The sequence below is a fragment of the Coprinopsis cinerea genome (genome assembly GCF_000182895.1).
Source record: "Coprinopsis cinerea okayama7#130 chromosome 2 map unlocalized cont3.2, whole genome shotgun sequence".
Classification (NCBI taxonomy): Eukaryota; Fungi; Basidiomycota; class Agaricomycetes; order Agaricales; family Psathyrellaceae; genus Coprinopsis; species Coprinopsis cinerea.
This window is the reverse complement of record NW_003307543.1, coordinates 438,172-456,455: the sequence shown is the minus strand read 5'-3', so window position 1 is coordinate 456,455 and position 18,284 is coordinate 438,172. Positions and strand designations below refer to the sequence as shown.

The window sequence follows — 18,284 nt, the reverse complement described above, 5'->3', positions numbered from 1 at the left end:
TCTTCCCAGCCGATGCAACGAAGAGTGATTGTTCTGGAACAGCAATTCACATCCACGAAACGTAGGCGACCAGTCTCCTCGTGTACCTGATACCAATCAGCCTAAAGACAGAACAGGATAGAGAAAAAGACGAACTTCTGCATTCCCGAAGCACTGCGGCAAACTCGGAAGGCACTTGAGGCATTTCCAATGCAGCTACATTATCCACGGATCTTGGTGAAATATGCTGATTCTCTCTTCACTGGGAATCGAGGCTTGTTTACCAGACCCCTCGAGCCTTCGAATTTGTGCTTCCTGACTCCATGAACCAATGGCTGGGTGTTCTTCAGGTGGGTATTATAAGAAATGAAGTAAGACCCAGATGTAAGAATAGAAGAAAAGAGTACGAGAATCAGGTGGAGTGAGAGATGTTAGATATTCAAAGTTGTGGTTGAGGCAAGAGAGCAATTTGACAATGTCCGCGTCGCGAATGCGTCGCCACGCGCCGCCGGGTGATGGTGATGGCCGATCATGAAATCAGTGATGCCTAGCACCTCCTTCACTCCTGGGCGTCCGTAAAAATACAGAAAGGTATAGCAGACTACGAGTATAATACATTGCCAAACGTCATATCTACACTAGGTCAGATAGTCAGACTCGGAGGCTCCTCCGAGAGCGGCGTCTGCGGACAAGGTGGGAGCAACGCCAGCTGCTCATCATAAAACTCCATCAACTTCTCCCTATCCTGACAGAAATCATACAGGCTCAATCGAATATCTTCACCCGCCAAACCAGACCTCCTAGTGATCGCCGCCACACTCCCGCTCTTCCCAAGACTCTTCAGTGCAGCACCCATCCTCCCTGTACCCATCAACCGATTCGTCAAGAATAGGAAGCCTTGTCCACCATCTAGGACTTGAACAAAGGCTAGCCCGCTCCGGTGAACGAATTGCGAATAGTGGTATGGCGATCTGCGGTAGGAGTATACCACGTCCACAGAATCCACATAAAGGTCTTGGGCTTCAACGTCCAGGACAAACCCGAATTTCCGAAGGAGTGCGTACTCGAAGTAGTACCTCGCCGTCTTCGATCCTTCAGGTTGGATGCGCTTCTCGATATCGGGGATGACAGGAGGAGGAACTGCGAATCGGATAGGGAAACACGACTGGAATGGGTTGCGGTCACGAATATCCGAGATTTGGCCAACGTATGCCTCGACAAGTTTGAGCCCATACTTTTCGATGACGCGGTTCCATTGCCGGAGCTGGTCTTCAATGACACGCGCAGTCGTACCTATCCACTGGAGTTCAAAGTGGAAGACAGTGGCTGGGTTGTGGACGATATCGTGATGGAGCAGTGCTGTCTCGGCCTGGTTACTTCGTTTGTGAGGGTCAAGGTCGATGATGGTGCTCTGACTGAAGATCAGTTGTGTCTTCTTGCGAGAGCTGGACAGTCGTGAACGGCTGAGACTGCTTGACGACTGCGACGACTGTATCGATCTCGCGTCACTTTCGCCTCTCTTGAACCAGCCTTTGATGCTCGGGGTCATGGGCACAGAATAGTCGCCCTTCAGGCGATAGAAATAGTGCCTGTGAGCCAGGTCAGCACCGTAACCCGCTGCGAGAATAGCAACATACCCGTCAAGGAAAGGATGCAGATTCCTACAATGTTCAATGAAGCCCTGCTCAAGAAACTTGATACCCCACTCCGTCGCCTGCACCCTCGACGAAACATCCCTAAACTCCCTCACCAGCCAACTAACAAAATCGCTCCCTACAAACGAGTTCGGATAGAAGTTCTTATGCCATTGATTATGCTTGATCAACCCCGGCTCCGCCCTCATCAACGTCGCAACCTGCGTAAACGACATATCCGCAATCTCCTTATCGCTGTTCATGTTCTTCTTGAGCGGTCCATTGGAGCAGATCTCCGCAAGTTGCTGCATGAGCACGTCGTCGAAGACCGTTTGAGCGGGATCGTGTGTTGTGGGGAGGAAACGAATGGGAGGGTTGGGTTCGACGCCAGGAGGGTACCACCGGAGCTTGGTGAAGATTTCGCCGAGCTTGTCGATGCCGAGGATTCGAATTTCTTCTTCGTTGAGTTTCTCCCCACCGGGCCCTGCGGTGATGGTCGGAGGCTCCGAGGTTGGAAGCACCACAAAGCGAGTACGCCAGTATCGCAAGACGTCCTCGAAAGAGGTCTGGTACCCTGAGATCAGCATGTCGAGCCTGGATCCGCCAGTAAGCAAAGGTAGGCAAGGAGACACTACATGAAACATACCGATTCCAGTGATCCAAGCCATACGACTCGAACGTCGTCGAAAGCTCCGTGTACCCAACTACAGAATATCGTCAGCCACGGGCTACCACTCATCCAAAGAACAAATAACCCACCTCCAAGTTTCGGCCAAATCAAACACTGGTACTTGAACTTGGGCTGTATCGGCATCCTCCTGGTATACCTTCTGACCTTGATAGCCTCCCCATTGAACCAGATCATATGAATCTCATTCGTCATGCTCAAAAAGATCGGATGGTCCACGTTAATCAACGCCTCGTTCGACCCAACCGCCATAGGCATACTCGGTTCGTCCGTGAGCAACGCCGAGGCTGTCCTGGCTAACGGAGCTCTCTGACTCGGATGACTAGGATTCCAACCATAATTCGAATACTCGTTTTCGAAATGGTTCCCAGTCCCTGTCTGCGCTGGCTTGAGAACGAATTGGAATCCCTGGGCGAGTCGAACACCGGCCATGGCGCGCATCGTTACCAGAGCCCACGCCTGGATGTTTTCGGCAGAGTGTTGCCCTTTGGTACCTGTCTCCTTGACGTTGGGTGGTCGTAGGAACATCGACTTGAGCTCCTTGGGGTTGACGACGAATTCGTAAGGGTGCAGCTCATAGCAAGATTCCAGCTCGTTGCTCGTCGGGAAATAGTCGACTGTCAATGGTAAACACGCCGGAGTGACAAGGGCTTTCCACTTGATGTCGTGCTTCTTGAGAGGATGAGGGAGGACATGGTGCCACCGCCGGGCCATGGAGGACTGCAAGTAGGAGACTGGCCGTTGGGGCTGGGAGGGGTTGGAGGGATTGGAATAGGACCCTGGAGAACCGGAGGACATCGACTGGACGAAGTTGGCCGTGCTTCGTCGTTTGTTAGCAATATACTCGTCTCGCGGAGGCGTGTTAAGAGGTGAACGACGAGAGAAGGAGCCGCGAGGTGGTGCTGCAAGGTTGTCATCCCCATGTCGCAACGTTGACCTGCCTAACGAGCCCTTCAACGCGAGGTTGGGATGCTGACCCGTCGTTGCTGCAGCACGAGTGGGGTTCGCGGGCATCTGAATGGGAGCGGACGGCGTCATGCTGATCGGCGTGCTGGCCTGTACCCCAGGTGTGGCGGGGGTTACAGCTGGGATGGACAGGGGAGTATGGACAGGGGTCGTATTTGCAGACGAATTGGCCGAAGACCCGGCTGCAATGACTTGCGAGGTCTGCGGTTCACTGATCCCGCTGCTCCTGAACGGATTGAACAACCACGAAGGGGTCAGCTTGGATGCCAAACCGCCTTTGTTCGGAGTAGCCTGCAAGGCGCGAAGTTTCGCGGAAGCCGTCGAGACTTCCGATCGAGCTGACCGAATGGAAGCTTGAGAGGGTGACGTGCTCAACGGAACTTTGGGAGCAGCGACAGTTGGCAATCCTTCGTCGGGGAGGGTCTTGTGAATTTTTCGAGGACTTTCCTCGATTGTTTGTATTCGTATCCCCGTCGTTGAGTTGCGGTGGTTAGACGTGCGTTTCTCCGATTTGCCAGGTATGGGAAGCATGGCGCTTGGGAGGGTGAACTGCGAAGACAGGGCTTCACCAGTACTACCGGATGCAAATATCTCGTTGTCGAAGTTGTCGGCTTCTTGTTGGGTCATCCGGGTGTCCTCCCGAGCGATACCAAGTAGTGGAGGGAGGGGGCGTTCGGGCAAGAAGGGCACTTCAATGCTGGCTAAAACATCATGCTCCAACAGCCCTAGCATCTGTATCTCGTGCATCTTGGCACGGGCAACGAATCTGATTTCTGTCAGCACTGGAAAATTGAAACAAAGTGGAAACTTACCTGTCGTAACGTATGGGCAAATCCTTTTGTTTATCCCAAAAGGTTGTCGAGAGCCAAAAGGGCTCCCACCAAAAGGTTTTCTTCTTGCTGTGGTCGACATTGGCATCGTCGCACCATAGGGGGTCGTCAGAAAGTGGGTCATCGTGTTCCTTCAGGGAGGGGTCGATGCCCTGGAAACTGAATATAGGGCTTTGGTGAAGGGGCTGCTTCGTCAAGAGGATAAGATTGAGGACCACCCCTTGGTCGAGCATGCGCATTGTCGTTAACCTGAGGAGGGCCTTGGATACGCGGAAGTACCCTGTTCCAGGGGTGATGAGGATGTATGTGGCTCCAGTGAGGGAGAGCGACCTGTCTATATGGTGCGTTTCTGTGGGATTGAGGCCCAGATTCAGTGCCTCGAGAATCGGACCATCGTGGGCGTATGAAATCTGCCCAACCAGGCGGATATGGGAGGGTAATCCGAGCTTGGAGTCCAGACAGGCACGGTGATAATGGTGGGCGAGCAGAATATCGCGCTGGAACGCCCAGAACGAGTTCTTCAGGCTGACGAGGGTGTCATTCCATTCGTAGTTGACTTCGAGGTCGGTAATGACTTTGTAAAAGTCTTTGTACCAGTTTCCTCGCTCGTCGCGTCGCAGTGGACCGGCTGCGTAGTCGATTTCTGATTCTTCATAGAAGACGCGTGAAATGAGGACGATGGTGACAGTGTGATTGGTTCCTGCTTCGCGCCATTTTCCAAACAGGCTAGGGAGGAATGAATGAATAATCTTCTCATAGTAGCGTTCTCCGTCACCAGCAAACTCCCAGAGTTCCTTGCAAACTTGGATGTAAATTGTGACCTTGGCCGACAGCGAGCGGTATATGGATTTGGTCAACGCTGTAACAACGCCAGCAGAAACCTGCTCTCGTCAAGCAATGCAATAAAGATACTTTCTAGCATTCGACGCACCTCGACACCGTTGGAATAGATTGCCTGGACCTTCGCGACGATACCACCGATGTAGGTGACCTCTTGGTTGGTATAGATGCATTGTCCTGTGAGATATTCTCCCATTCGCCACATATCGCTTCTTCCAAGGTACTGGTCCTGGAAAACCAGTTCCATATGGTCGGCATAATAGGCCTTGGGTTCAACCTTGCCGAGTGTCAGCAGTCGCTATTATCGCTTAAAGAAGCGCTCACCTTGGTGAGGGTCACCTCCACGTTGTTCCTAACATCGAATGCTTCGGCAAGGGGCTTTGGGATAGAGATCTGGGCCAGGATGAGACTTCCAACGTGACCGTCAATACGAGATCATAGCGAACCTGAAGCTGATAACGCGCGCCTTCATTTTGCCCGACTTTGAACAAGAAACCGTGCGGGTTATCAGGACTGCCAACGGTGACGCGTATGAGATCGCCTTCAGCAACCCCAGGCCAGTGGAGATGATTGAAGAGGACATTGGAAGAATCCTTTGGTTCATGAACCCAGGCGTTGAGCAATCTGGTATCGCCAATTTTGAGCGGTGTCGGGGGCGGGGCTGACGGTGGAACCGCCCTGATTACCGACTGTGACGTGTTCGAACGACGACGGCCATACGACGAGTGCTGAGATTCGGCCCTGGAGCTCGTCATAGCCTTTGAGGACCATGGACGTCGTGGCCAAGAGCCAAACTCTTGTCGTCACCGTTGGACACCGGTTTGAACACCGGCGCGTGGGATGATGGGCATCGCGCGGTCAGACCACGGTGGACCTCGACGACCGCGACGACCTTCAGCATTGGTTACCACAAAGAGCAACGTTGACCTGATACCGACTGGTTCAAGTTGACCTGGGGCATCTCACAAGTCCAGACGGTTGCAGAGTGACCAGCAGCGGGCAAATGGATTCGTTTCGAGCTCATGACTCGGGATCCTTCCTCTGGCCATCGTCACTGAATTCATGGCCTCAACTGAGGCACACCGTGTCCAACTGCAGGACATGTTTACGGTTGACTCGTCCTGCGCCTTCAACTTCGTCCCGTTGGAGCTCCGACAATGACCTAGAGGTCAGCTCCTGCTGGTTCTCATGACCAGGAAATGGGCCACGATTTATTGGTGAAACAGCCACGCCCTCTCCAAGGCCTCCAAAGGATGACGCTACAGATCACAAGGACCTCCTTGCGTTTTCCCGGCGGTGTACACCTTTGATTTCTCCTGCCTTCCAAGGAGAAGACCCTACCACAGTTGAGTAGCCGGTTTCCTTTGGCACCGTGCTTGGAGTCTGACCACTGCGGCGGGAAGGGAGAAGGCTATGTCGGCGCGACCCGTATGGTGGAGACTACCTCGGCGCGCTGGCATCCCTGAAGGATTCAAGCGAGGTCCCCTCCACCAATGCACACATCGGACCAGCCCGACGACCGTCTCGGGAGGCCTGGACAGGAGCAGACATCGATTCTTCTGCTGGAGTGATCAAGCCCGAAACATCTTGTTTAACCAGCATTCCCCAACGCTTTCGATCGACCGTGAACTGGAGCCTAGCTGGAAAGGAATTCCGTCACCTGATTCATTCATACGCTGTCCTTGCTTTTCCAACGAGGAGATAATGGGCTTCTCAAAGGCTTGGCTGGTGGCTGCAAACCTAGTTCCCTGCAGGACAACCCCGGGCTCGATGGTCCGTTATCCACCAGCATGACTGCCACAAAACAATACGACTGGACAAGCCCATATACGGCTATCGACATTCACCCAGAAACCAACTTCTTGGGCCTGCTGGGTCTGTCTAGCCTCGGGTTTGGATGGGACTAGCTTCCAAAGTCGCTGCGCTTCTAGCGCCAGGCTGCTCAGACCCCCCGGCGATTTCTGTCGGGACAGATACCCTTGACTGCATGTCTTCCGTAAATGGTAAAAACGCGCCTCGTGTTCCAACACGCCTTCGGTTAACATTTCTCCTCCTCAAAATCGTTCCACTTACATTGCTGGCCATCAGCTCTATCCAGAGACTTTCCCAGGTCCCTATACCTCGTTGTCGTTATCCGCCTCCTTTGGCAATCACAATCATTTTGTCCCTGGCATTGGCCGCAACCTAGAACAGTTTCTTGCTTCGAAGGTCAAACCAGTGTACAAAGGTAGCCAAATCGTGGGGTACTTCCCTACCTTTATCTATCCTCGAGATCCTGTGGATTGTGCCTCTGTTCATCTGCTCAAGTGGCCTCGTGGGTGCACTTTGCGCGATTATGTCGCAGATCCGAGCCTGTTTCTACGATGGAAATGAGTCCAATTATCCTTGGCTGTGAGCTCACCTACGCCACCACTCCTTTATCGTCGTCGCGCTGACTTCAGTGATTCGAATAGGGTCTTTTCAGTGCAAGGTCGGAGAACCGGGCCTGTTTAGTACTGCGCTCTCTTGCTAAGTCGCTACCGCCCGCACCATCGACTCGTTGGCTCGTAGCGAACGAACAGTTCGTTTGTGAATCATGACAGATCGAACTTTGATATTCACACTACGCCAATCTCAGCCAAGCCTTCTGAGCCGCTCCCTTAGCGTATCGGAAGTGAATGTTTTGTAGCCTCCAGCAATCTTTGAAGGCGCTACAGTCTACATTGACGCACCACCCAAGTAAGCTTTCGAAGGATCGACGCCCACCGACCTTTACCTAACCAAGTAATTGTTAATGTCCGTCAAGCACCGTTGAAGCTTGATGTGGTCACAAGCGAAATGAAGGGCCAGGTATGTCGCTCTCGCCCCTTTTTGGATATCTATATTCACGTCGCCCACATCGTTTACAGCGGAGTACCCTAACCCTTGGACCACCAACACGCATATACCACGAGCCAGACGATAGTCATGTCGTGAAGGAAGGCTAGATCAGCAGGGTCACTCAATACCCCTCTATCTAATCTGGTGCAATTCACGGGACATTCCCTCTGTCCGCTTACCTTTTGAATGCCGGGCAGTTCTGCACGACGTGCCGTGTTTAGGCAACACCCGAACACAGCTGCTACGCCTCCTCGGCTTTCTAGTACGCGTCCAGGCTGGTGCTTATGTGATTCGGTCCGAAGATACAGAGCGAGCACCAGCTTTCTCTCTACCAAAACACCATTTTCGAACCCTCAAACGTTTTAAACGCGCGGTATACCCTGAGCCTTGGAAAGGCGCAATGGCGAACCCAAGTGATCGTATCTTCATCTTCGTGATTACGATAACTGGTAAGTACGCCCAGCTTCCACCTTTCCATCATCAGACACTAATTAATGATAATGATATTCAGACACTGGGCGCGCTGTGGCGAGCCTTTCGTGCTGCAATCCTACCCATTTCCTGGATCGGCGGGGGCGTCTGTTTATGCAACGAGTGTTTCATCCGAGTTCTGGACGGAGACTTTCCTTATCACATCTCGGCAGCGCCCAATCCGAGTCATCCGCGGGAACACCCAGCCTCGTTCCGCTTATTGCTGATATTGAAAACGTATGTATCTGATATCTTCAAGACTTCCACTCGGATTCCTGACATCGGGAAAGATTGTGGCTGACTTTTACTGATTTCCGTCGCGAAAGCTCGAGGACTACACGTTGAGTTTACAGCTTTCTGACTTCCCTCGTTCGAGTTTTTGTCCTAAAGAAGACATGGTTGAACTCCCGACATTGGGTGAACCAGTTTGCTAGGCCTTGTATGGGTGTTTTCACACGTCTTTCTCTTGATAGGTGGTGGATCTCGAACGTTCTAACCTGCACCCTCGACCCAGGACGGATAATAGAAGGATCTCTTATGAAAGGTGAGCCCTTTCATCGTGTTGGGACTGCTGTAACTCTCGACTGAACCTTGTCAAAATTGCCGGATTAGGCCAAAGGTACTGGGTGCAACTTCCTCTGGATGTTTCGTGTCTGTCTCAAGTGTTTACAGCGTGTTTGGATTCGTCTCCCCGGTTCAGAAACACGGAACTCGTGTCGTCGCAGGTGCATGAGCTTCAGATGCGAGCTACCGACCGACCCAGGAGCTTCGGATGTTTGGAACAGCGCCAGGAGCCTCTTGGCGGTCGCTGGCGAGCCTGCACGAGCATTATCTTCATTGACCGTCGCCCCGATGGACCTCAGAGAAGCAGAATATTACGTACCGTCGTCTACAGCTCCGGTGGCGTCCATTCGCATCGGCATTCAAACTGGGTGCATGGAGACAGGTGGAATGCCAAATGACGCAACGTAGAGTGCCGCCCCGATAGACCCTGAACCTAGCGGACAGTCTTCACGCCGATCGCAACAAAACCCCCGACACCTCCAACTTATCTGTACCCAAAAAAATGGAATCCACCTTGAAAGCCTACCTGAACATGCTCGCTCTCTAGCTCACAATAGGGTCGAGCAACGTTCAAGTCATGTTTCAGCTCGTTTCTTTTGCAATAGGCTGATGCTGGTTTCTGATTGTAGCAATTGAACTGGCCTCTTTCTTCTCGCAACGACTAGCGCTTTGAGATCCCTTGCGTTAGCCAAACTCTTGGGCCTCTGCCTGGCTGTACAAGGGTCGTACCTACAGACTTCAGCCTTCCCGTTCGTGTTTCAGTGTCCCGTCCTAGAGCTTCAGCCTGTCCTTTCTGTCTGCTATCTCTTACGAGAACTCGAGGTTTGTCTCAATTTCCGCCTTCATGATTCACTGAAACGTCTTGGCACCAATAATACCACACTTCTGCACTCAGTCCACTCGTTCGATGCTTCTTGTTAACCAGCATCCTGATTGTGGCCCTCATCATCTCGATCTCGAACTGGAAAGCCCTTGATATCTCTTCCCTCGAGAGCCCTAGATGTGCGATCCCTTTGACGAGATATCTAGTTTTATCTTATCACCCATGATTCGGACACCTTGGCACTTTCAGGACACGACCAGCTCGTTTAATTCCATTGTTTAATCCCATTTACTACTTCCCCCGACGTGAGTGCATCACGAAAATCCTCTCGATGAGCCAAGTGTGGCGCGATCGGCGTCGGGAAAGCGAATCGGAAGGATTTCGCTGAATCTCACAGTCGTGTACACCAAATGTCGAATGTGATGGGAAGTGGATATTCGTATGGAGTTGAAAGGATATTCGACGGGAGATTCTTTGCCTACAAGTTTCCTCCGAGCATACCTCGGTCAAGAAGTGGACTGGCTTTCGATGAGAAGCGCTGTATTATCATCTTCCTATTGGCCCTCAGTAGAATGAGTCTTCTTTGAGTCGTGTAGGAATGTTAAAGTCGCAATTGATTGCTACTTTACCAGCAAGCCAATCCGCTTCGGGGGCTTTATCGGAGTTACTTCGTCGAGTCTGTGAATAGGGAAAAAGAAGAGTCTATTTCGCCCAGGAACTCAGGTCCGTATGTTGAATGTTGATCGTCTGATCTGGCTACGATAGGCACTTGACGGGACAGAGATTGGAGCAGCGATAATCTCGAAGACTCGATAGACGTCCTGCAGATGGGTGTTGTAAACTGAGATGAGCCTCGATAGGTACAGTCGTTCCAAGGCCCGGATCACACCCGTCTCTTTCTCGACAATTTAAGGAAGAAAGAGAGATAGAGATAATGCATCGCGCAAAGTGGAAATGTCGGGGAAACTGGCACTCCCTTTAACGGTAACTGGATCCCCACAAACCACGGCAGCTCGAGTTGGCTCGAGTTCTTTCCGGATCGTCCTTCTCAGAGACGTTCGTTTGGGCTGTAGAGATACCTTCCAACAAACACGTCTCCTTCCTGATCAGTCATGTCTGCTGCTGGTGGCACATCTAATTGTTCCATGGTGCGGGTTATCGCACTGTTGAAGCTCGATGAACCGGAACTTGGTTAGTATTCTTCCATTCGCCTCACTTCCCGTGTGGTGGTATCTGACGCCATAGCCAGGAGTATGAGCTGGTTTAACTCGGACCACGTTTTGTCTCGTACCAATGACTCGGCGAAACGGTCGCACTTTGTTTCTTCGAGATGACGATTGTGAAATGCGGAGTATTAATGCGTAGAATCGAGCTCTTGGATGCGGGGGAGGCCGTGAGGCAGAATGACGACGCACCCATGGCAGATCCACGTTTTCCATACCATAAATCTGCCTTTACAGTCCATTCCGGCTCATTTGGTACCAGGAACAGCAACGATCTTGACTGATCTTCGTCGAAACGGAGCGGCTACTCGGAGCGTCGGTGAGTGACATCATAAGCGCCCATTCCGTGGCCGGCTACTTCCAATTCCGAGTCCCGATTGGCCAATTTTGGCCTTCCTCCGCTTGGCACCGCCGGCGCTTCCTCTTCCGCTTTTTTCCGTCTTCTCCCGCGCCCTCTCCTTTTCCTCAATTTTACTTCACCTCAAGCATCTCGCTGGCTCAAAGTCTCAAGTGATGCTGGTTGGTTGTGTCGCGATCTTGGGATCATCTGTGACAACAAACTTGGCTACTAGGTGCAGGCTAATCGCTGCAATTGTGACGAGATTTAGCGAATTGCCTCGACGTATGACTAGTCGACTGAACACGATGGGGAATCCGGAAGTCCGCCTCTAACCCTCTTTCGTCGTCTGGATCATGGAACTCCCTCCCCTCCCTATGGAATCGAAGGTTTGAAGTGGCCGATGTCGTGCGACGAGATCCTTGGAAGAGAAAAGGGCTATCGGATCGGACTTGGGTGGGTTTGGCGGGGCGAACTTTGTAGCGAGGAAGTGAACCAGTCCACCAACCAGTTACGGCGCGCAGGCTTCGGTCAGTCCTTTCAATCCTGAGTCATGGAATCATTAAAGATATCGTTCCAGCTGTCTGCTGTCTGTGCGGCACACCGCGTTAATCTTGACAACTCAAAAGCTTTTTCATTAAGGCTTCAGTGTGAGTGACTTTCATATCGATTGCAGGATAAGTTCTCATTATCGTTATGGACTTTCCCTAAGACAGTGGTGAAAGTTGCTGGAAGTGCTCCCATGACCGACCCAATAACCAGACTGGCCCCAATCACACATTCAAGCTGTCATCAAATCGGTTCTCCAAGACGACGAATTGTCGACGATGGCCGCCAGCGTGTTCCATTCGCTCTTTTCTTGGCCTTTCTACTTGAAGATCGAGGGTATCATCGAACAACCCCAGAAATGCCTTTGATTCTTCAGTTTTCCATGCGATACGATGCTTTCCGTTTCTGGGACGATCACGCTTTTGGACTCCGTCCTTGGCTTCACTTTGTCTCTGATGGCGATCCTCTTCCCTCTTCACCAGAACGAGGGCTTCTATCACCTACTGCCGACTCTTTACGTGCTGATACCGCGGGTATGGCCTAGGAGGAAGATCACCAGCGATTTGCGGTCGAGGACTTCTGGGCGGCAAGCGCCTATTCTTGATTGATCCAGTCACCTCTTCCCAGCTCGTTTCTTAGGATTGCCGCTGCCATCGCAGGTGTCCGAAGCCGCCGCACTTCCGATACCTGTTCCCTCAAGTGACCTTCGAATGTGATTGGTGCTTCTTTCGAGCCAGCAAGTCGATTTGATCCCTGCCATTCTCAAGGAACCCTTCCCTACCCAGCGCTAATGCTCATCGATGTCGTCAATGGTTCGATTTGCGTAAACAGTAGTGATCATCGCATGTCTCTCTGTGAGTATCCAATGAGCCAATTCAAGTTGAAGAGCTTAATTCATTCAGTGGTCGTCCACAGAGCTTATCCCGGGGTGCTTCAGCCGTCGAGCCGCGACGTCATAGGTCAGTGACATCACCCCCTATCTCGAAGTACCTCCACACCCAAAGTGGGAACTCAACGCTCTTATTTCCGTCTCAACTCCTGCTTCTACTCTGGACCTACGTAGTTACGCCCGTAATACTCAACACTCGCGGAGTATCGTCTGGGCAACGCGGCTCAAACGGTTCAAAAGTGGAACAGGAAGGAGCATAGGTATACTTGTCCTTCATCCCCGTTCCCTTTTCAAGGAACTGGCTACCCATCGAAATAGGTACTTGCATCATAGTTTTCGTCGTTCACTGACCGCATACAACAGTGGATCCTCTTTCAAACCTACCGTCCAATCTGAGACTGATACGCATTGAGGCTCTTACTTGCATCATATCGACGTAGAGCCCATTGAGTTTGGCAGCGTCCTTGCATACTTGGATGTGGAGGTTCGACCCAATGAGTATCATCAACGGTCACCCATACTCGTACACACGGTGTCCTCGAAAACCGAACCACTTCTGGTGGTTCGCCTCGCTGAGCCGCGGCAGTGACAGCTTGGTCCTACGTACCTAATCACACAGCTCCACCGTCTATCTGCTATTACCTTCTTAAAGTCATGGAATAAACGAAAGACTACAATTGACCTGAAACTGATTTCTTTATTGTCATTCGGACTATGTTGTGCAGGGAAGGGTGCGTTAACGCCCACTTTCCGAAATATCATCGCATGAATGTTTGACTTCCGTGCGCCTACAACACAGCTATAGCTCATGTTGTCTAGTCATGCATGCTGGCTTCCCTACCAACGTGAGCTTACTTCTCTCTATATAAGTCGAAAAACGAGTCAAGTCTCGACCCGGGAAATAACAAAGCTGTAAATCGTCCCCGGGACACAGGTTTGATTCGCCGAAGGGAGCCGAGCTTCAAATCCAATCAACCGGCCCCAGTATTGTTTAACGAGCAATTCAAGCTTGTTCAGGAGGGGCAAAGGTGAGACCATCCGCTAAGGACAAGAGGCGAGCCCATCAAGATAGGTGAGTCTCGTTCAACAAACGATCGCGTTTTCCAGCACAGCCCAATTCGGTCAACGCGTATTGTTTACTGCCTCCCTCGAGTAGGCTACATGGGCTCTACTCTCCTTATCAGTAAACCCGCAATTGTCAACGTTCAATATATTTGAGAGAAAAGGCAGAAACAAACAGAGCGACCAATCGGGTATAGTATTCACTCCAAATAAGCGCCCACAATAACAGCTGGTCAGTTTCGAGGGATGATCGATGGCGATGATGGCTAGCACTTCGATCAGCTCGGTCAAAGTCCAATGCCTTGGTATACTTCAACTAGAAATAAGATTTGCACAACACCTTCAATTTCTTCTCTACAATAACATTCTCAAGGGACCAGAGAACCCTTCAATTAGCACCTCCGCCTCATTCAATCTTACCTTATCCGATTGCGAACACAGCAGTAGAATGCAATTGTGCCACCTGACCAGCTCAACGGGAACCTTGCCCGCATCTGAATCCTTCCAAGCAGAAGACAGCTGTTCTACTGCATGCCACCGAATCGGACATCTGGGTGCATTCAAGTTCAGACGTCGGGCTCGGAAGAATTCAACAGCACGGAGCAGTTCTAGAAGCCCTGTCGGGGAGAAAGTAAGGCTCGAGGTAAGTATATTCATGCATTCATATACGCGGTGTTGTAGTTTCTTATTCCATGGCTACGGTCTATTCTAGCATGAATAGAGTCTATTCCACTCTCAGTGCTTTCAGCAGTCCCACCCGCTTCATCATCCCAAGAATACTCGAAAAGGGATGCCCATAGATAGCATCCCCTAGACGTTTCATGAGCCTTACAAGGATCAGAAAAAGCTCACACAAATGGGTTGCTCACTTTGGTACTCACACTCCCACAACTCACTTCTATCGCTACTGTACGTAGGCCACAGCTCCTCACCGCTTCCAACTCGATGAGGTGCTAACCAAAATAACCCGAATTCCATACCAAAGAAAGAGTCGATACGCCGGTTTCATGGAACTCCCGCAGCAAGGAGTAGTGTCTTCCTTGTGCACCAGTAGCTAGTACTTCACTCTGCTAGTAGTACAACTTCCCACAACCTCGGTTTCGGAAAGAGGAGTAAGTACGGTACTCCCCCCTTTTCCCCTTCGGCAACGCGACATCCCATGCCCGAGCTCCCTCTTCTACCCAGTCCTCTCTATATGGACAGCTCATACACACCAATGGCAAGTCCAAGTAAACTAATCACAGCTGATCATCCGAACCAGTGACCATCCCAAGCTCGGCATGGATCATCGTGACCATCATCATCAAGCGACCGAGATAAAAACAAATAAGTGGGTCGATTATCAGTTCCCTCCAACCCCATCTTTTTGGATTATCGTCCTTCCGATGGTCACATACCCCCGGCATCTTAAACCTGCCTCGCGTCGCCCTCCGAGGGCCAACCCCTGCCTCGTTGCTCTATCTCGCCCCTTGCGAACAGTAAACTTGAAAGATCACCTGATCGACTGACTATATGTATCGTTCGGAATGTCTTTCCGTTGAAAGGGCTGCAGCACGAGTAGGTGTCGTAAAAGGGAAAAGATGTCTGAAAGGGAAACCCTCAGACATGTACATCGAGCATGGTCTGCTCGAGCTGTCTGCCTCGAGGCTACGAGTTCGATTTCCACGGAGGGTGGTTTGCTGGATTTTAGGGGTTTCTGGGGTTTGGTGCTTGGCTCCGGGGTCAAGCCTTCGTGTGATGATCGAATAATGCGCGTGCTATGTACATGCATTTCGTCTGGAGGAACTTGAAGGGATAGGCAGATGAAAGAAGGTATGGTTGAAAGAGCGGGTGTGTCACGATGTTCGACAACGATTGAAATTAGTTTGCTTCGAATACCGAGCACTAAACCTCGATTCGTCCATCTCGGAGAACAGGTGATGCGGTATGTATGGTGTATGAACTTCGATTTCAAAGCGTGTCGGTGAACGAGGTGAAGTCTGTATACACCGTACCCCATTTTTATCTTATCATTATCATTCCAACTGGGTATTCAAGTCACCCGAAATTGAACTGATCAAAAGATTTACGAACCACTCTCAAATAGTCGTAATACGACGTTCAAAATTCACCGAAATGCAATGTGTTTTCTTCTTTTACGTCGTAACCTCCTGCGGAAGCGCAACGAGTCGAACTAGAAGCCGCAATAACAAAGGTGGAAGGGTCAATTCCATCGGATTAGCTTTCCGATTCATTGCGAACAGGCGCTCACACTACCATACAGAAATGCTCGAAAAAGGGATTGTAATGATGCACGAGGTACATTTGGACTCTCCGTCAACGATCCAAAGGACACCGGTATTCAAACCATACAACGCTCAACACCCTTCGCGGCACGCTTCCACCCTATTATGTCGAAACAACCCATAACACGACTTTCGAAAGCTTCTTCCATCATGCAATGGCGCAGCAACGACAGATGCGATGTCAATCCACCGAGTACCTCAAGGCTCCTCCCCAAAGAATTACCACCTAACTCGAACTCAAACCTCCGGGTCTCACATCCGATAGCACCCACTCCTTCCACAAACAAACCAAGGGCGCTTAACAGCACGCCTCGCGGTTTTTTCCCAATTCAAGTAACACACCACGGGTAAGGAATGGATTCGAAGGGAATGCACCCCATAGCCGCTGCATCGTGTCGCGTCTATCGGGACGTTACCCCCGTCGTACCGTAAATCCTCTACCACGCGTCTCGCACCAACATAATTGAGTGTGGTGGATTTTTCCCATGGAGGCGCACGATGCACGTCCGGTTACTTCGCTTAGGGGCTGGAGAGCTCGCCAGGAGGTGGGTCTAGTGACCGATGTAGGTGTTCAAGGTGGGACGGTGTACTATGTAGTATGTAGGGCCCGGCCGGTGGTGTTGGAGGTTGAGGAGGAGGAGGGTAAGTAGCCGTAGCCGTACCGGTGGGTAGCGCTTAGCCGTTGTGAACTTCTTCTGCTGTTTCGAGTTCTGAATTCCTTCGGCGAGGTCGGGATACTACCGGCGCGAACTTTAGCTCTGCAGTAGCTATGTACGTACGATATCATGTTCTCCACTTCCTTTTTCCTATGATATCGCATACACGCGCCGGGCTATACAGCTTCGCGAACAAAAACAAAACATGAGCTCGGAAAAGCGAACGCAGGGTTCAGTCTGGTTCAATTGAAGACATCCGCCATGGTGTCGATGTATGTAAGTATGTACTTAGCAACACACCGCCGAACGATCGAGAACGCACGCGGGCGCGGAGAGGTACCACCAGGAGAAGCTTGACGGTACCTAGGAGACCGACCCCCTAAGAAACGGCACGCCAAGCGCTCTCAAGTTGAGCCGCGCAGATTTCTTGATTGGTGTGCATGCCGACGCTTTCCACTGCCAGCGCGCTGTTTTTTTTTTAGGTCTCTTCTGAGTAACCATCGGTGTTGGTTGTCCTTGACGATACGCACCTAGGGACTTACATGGATACACCGACGCGCATGATACTCGCACGTATCCCGCCGCTGAAACCCCGTCGGCATTGCGCGTCTCGGTTTGATGTTTCGGTGGTCGGGACTCGGCAGTCGCCGGCGACGATCCCCCTAAAGCTCTGCTGGTGATGCGCATCAAGCTTGGGCTCGGACTTGGGCTTGGCGCGGCGGGCGCGTAAAAACGAATTGAATTCTCTCCTTTTCCCAATGCTTTGCCAGTGAGCCACTACTACTACTACTACTACTAGGCGCTGCGCATGGAGTAGGAAGTACTACTATACTCCTACTCTGAGACCACCTTACTCAGTCACTCATAAATCACCATGATGAACAGGATGATGCAGAGCTGTGTAGACCTCGAATCAATCGAGTCAAAACTCCAAGAAATGGAAGATCTCATTAGCGCTCGCTAAGCACGAGTAATTAATAAGTGAAGAGCTATCTAATCAACGAGTGCCATTCGATGTAGCGCTCCCTTCTGAAACTTGTTCTCATCCACATCGTCTTCCAATGGCCTACTAGGCCAACATTCTGAAATCGAAGAGAAGAGAAGAGTGTTGGTGGTGTGGTGGCTCGCGCGATGCGCGATAGACTCGGAGTCTCGGACTCAGCTCAAACCCAAGTCTAACTTGAAGTTCTCCTTCGCTTCCTCTAATTCTTGTTCGGTGTATCAAAGCCGTACGTTCTTTAGCGTTGCTCTAACACTAAATTTAACAAAAATAACGACCGCTCTTTGACCTCAACCCACATGGAAGTCGCGGCGGTCGCGTCCAACACTAAGGTCCCCGTCGCCGTACGTTCCATTCCAATATATTAACCACCAACTTCCAAGGCACACACAACACAACACCGGAAGATATTCCTCACATCAAACGCAACAGCGGCGAACACAAGCCTCGAAGAAGCATCACCACCTCCAAAAAAATATTTTTTCCTCGATCTAAAAGTCTTGGACCTAGAAACGAACCACTACTATAGCCAGGTACAGGGGGGCGGGCAGGCGGGCGCACTCAGACCCGCAAAAGCCAATTCAGGACCATCTACAAGCCCGTATTCAACCTCTCCCATTGGCTATTAC

The 18,284-nt window shown here is 51.2% G+C and overlaps 6 protein-coding genes across 6 annotated transcripts; 4 read left to right on the top strand and 2 right to left on the bottom strand.

Moving 5' to 3' along the window:
• Nucleotides 1-622: 622 nt before the first annotated feature.
• CC1G_10082 (vacuolar membrane-associated protein IML1) lies at nt 623-6,040 on the bottom strand (the record flags this gene model as incomplete). Its single annotated transcript, XM_001832811.2, has 9 exons — nt 623-2,207; nt 2,260-2,317; nt 2,373-4,033; nt 4,080-4,978; nt 5,029-5,214; nt 5,262-5,330; nt 5,384-5,678; nt 5,745-5,864; nt 5,904-6,040. The coding sequence occupies 9 exons, from the start codon at nt 6,038-6,040 to the stop codon at nt 623-625; spliced, it is 5,010 nt and encodes a 1,669-aa protein (XP_001832863.2).
• A 2,156-nt stretch (nt 6,041-8,196) lies between these two features.
• CC1G_13837 (hypothetical protein) lies at nt 8,197-9,000 on the top strand (the record flags this gene model as incomplete). Its single annotated transcript, XM_002911756.1, has 4 exons — nt 8,197-8,245; nt 8,308-8,504; nt 8,741-8,811; nt 8,940-9,000. The coding sequence occupies 4 exons, from the start codon at nt 8,197-8,199 to the stop codon at nt 8,998-9,000; spliced, it is 378 nt and encodes a 125-aa protein (XP_002911802.1).
• Nucleotides 9,001-10,766: 1,766 nt separating this feature from the next.
• On the top strand, nt 10,767-10,988 carry CC1G_13836 (hypothetical protein; the record flags this gene model as incomplete). Its single annotated transcript, XM_002911755.1, has 2 exons — nt 10,767-10,845; nt 10,900-10,988. The coding sequence occupies 2 exons, from the start codon at nt 10,767-10,769 to the stop codon at nt 10,986-10,988; spliced, it is 168 nt and encodes a 55-aa protein (XP_002911801.1).
• A 357-nt stretch (nt 10,989-11,345) lies between these two features.
• CC1G_13835 (hypothetical protein) lies at nt 11,346-12,300 on the top strand. The gene is made up of 2 exons (XM_002911754.1): nt 11,346-11,864; nt 11,931-12,300. Exon 2 carries the CDS (start codon nt 12,042-12,044, stop codon nt 12,129-12,131), a length of 90 nt encoding a protein of 29 aa, XP_002911800.1. The 5' UTR covers nt 11,346-11,864; nt 11,931-12,041; the 3' UTR covers nt 12,132-12,300.
• Nucleotides 12,301-14,162: 1,862 nt separating this feature from the next.
• CC1G_13834 (hypothetical protein) lies at nt 14,163-15,034 on the top strand (the record flags this gene model as incomplete). The annotated part of the gene is made up of 3 exons (XM_002911753.1): nt 14,163-14,357; nt 14,632-14,764; nt 14,976-15,034. 3 exons carry the CDS (start codon nt 14,163-14,165, stop codon nt 15,032-15,034), a joined length of 387 nt encoding a protein of 128 aa, XP_002911799.1.
• Nucleotides 15,035-16,550: 1,516 nt separating this feature from the next.
• Nucleotides 16,551-17,257, bottom strand: CC1G_13833 (hypothetical protein; the record flags this gene model as incomplete). The annotated part of the gene is made up of 3 exons (XM_002911752.1): nt 16,551-16,736; nt 16,978-17,034; nt 17,198-17,257. The coding sequence occupies 3 exons, from the start codon at nt 17,255-17,257 to the stop codon at nt 16,551-16,553; spliced, it is 303 nt and encodes a 100-aa protein (XP_002911798.1).
• Nucleotides 17,258-18,284: the final 1,027 nt, after the last annotated feature.